The sequence below is a fragment of the Fulmarus glacialis genome, unplaced genomic scaffold (genome assembly GCF_000690835.1).
Source record: "Fulmarus glacialis isolate BGI_N327 unplaced genomic scaffold, ASM69083v1 scaffold19416, whole genome shotgun sequence".
Taxonomy (NCBI): Eukaryota; Metazoa; Chordata; class Aves; order Procellariiformes; family Procellariidae; genus Fulmarus; species Fulmarus glacialis.
In genome coordinates this window covers 5,039-6,255 of record NW_009217691.1, presented here as the reverse complement: position 1 = coordinate 6,255, position 1,217 = coordinate 5,039, and the positions used below count along the sequence as shown (strand labels likewise).

Here is a 1,217-nt window from a genome sequence, read left to right as displayed (position 1 = left end):
CCCCCTTCCCAGTGCCAGAGCCCCCAGCCTCTGCTCAGGCTGCACCTCGCACCAGGCCCCTCTTGCAGGAGCAGCTCGTGCTGGGAGCAGCCCTGGCACCCCCAGAGTGCTGCAGGGTCAGAGGTGCGGGGCTCTCCCGAATAAGCCTAGCTCGACTGGCTGCCAGAACGACAGCCAGAGGAGGCGTGAGCCAGGGCTGTCACCACAGAGTCACCATTTCCCACAGGTCGCAGAGGAGGGGCCCAGGGACAGGGAAGGTCCTTCCCCGCTGCAGCCTGGAGTGGGAGGAGAGGGGCTGGGCACAGCTGGGCAGAAGTGCCAGCATGGCCAAGGAAAGCGCAGAGCTGAGCCTGTGGCGACACGGGGCACTGGGGCTCCTGCCACACCACAGAAGGCAGACAAGGTGTGTCGTAGGGCCTGGTTTATTAGTGTCCGTGCAGCTGCCCCTACTACTGATCCACGTTCTTGACTCGCAGGACGACAGGCACTGAGGTGCAGGGGATCATGCCCAAGTCCGTGATGACCAGATCCACCAGGTCAGGCGGCGTCACGTCATAGACCAGGTTGAGGAGGCGCAAGGACTTGTTCTCTGCCCAGCCACCCAGCTGGGCCTGGCCCTTCCGGAGCACGATCAGGTCATCAGGGTCATCTGCGGAGAGAGGAGCAGCCAGCAGGATGAGGGGGAGGGACAGCACCTCTCCATGCTGCCCTGCTGCCTGCCAGGCCCAACGGCCACCCTTCCTGTGAGTGGTGGCCCCTCAGCCAGGAAGGGGAATGGCAGGGCAGATCAGTCCGTCCTGGCTAGTAGCGGGAAGAGGGAGCAGGTCCCAGATAGGAAGAAGGGGCAGAAGCCTTACCCAGCTCGTTGGAGACAAAAGAGTCCGTCTGCACACGCTCGCAGAACTTGTAGGTCTCGCAGCACACCAGGACAGGCACGTTGTAGGCCTTGGAGACCAGCGCTATCTGGGACGTCCCCACCCGGGACATGACAGAGCCGTTGGCCAGGAGCGCATGGGCTCCCAGCAGCACTTTGGACACCTGTCAGGGAAGCGCAGGGATCTGTTAGCACTTTTTATCATGCTGCAGCCTCCCCCATGCCCTCCACAACCCTCGGCACAGCCCCACTCTGCTCCTCACCTCAGGCAACACGTAAGAAATGGCGTTGATCATCACATAGGTGCAGTGAATGCCCTTACGCACCAGCCGGCGCAGCGTCT

General features: G+C 62.8%; 1 protein-coding gene across 1 annotated transcript in view; it reads right to left on the bottom strand.

Annotated features, from left to right (window-relative positions):
* Positions 1-408: 408 nt before the first annotated feature.
* Positions 409-1,217, bottom strand: part of EIF2B4 (eukaryotic translation initiation factor 2B, subunit 4 delta, 67kDa) — a gene marked incomplete at its 5' end in the record, with an annotated part of 5,841 nt that continues 5,032 nt past the window's right edge. Inside the window, 3 exon segments of the mRNA XM_009579775.1 lie at positions 409-649; positions 858-1,038; positions 1,138-1,217. The exon segment at positions 1,138-1,217 is cut by the window's right edge and continues 10 nt beyond it. Coding sequence (XP_009578070.1) covers positions 450-649; positions 858-1,038; positions 1,138-1,217 — 461 coding nt within the window.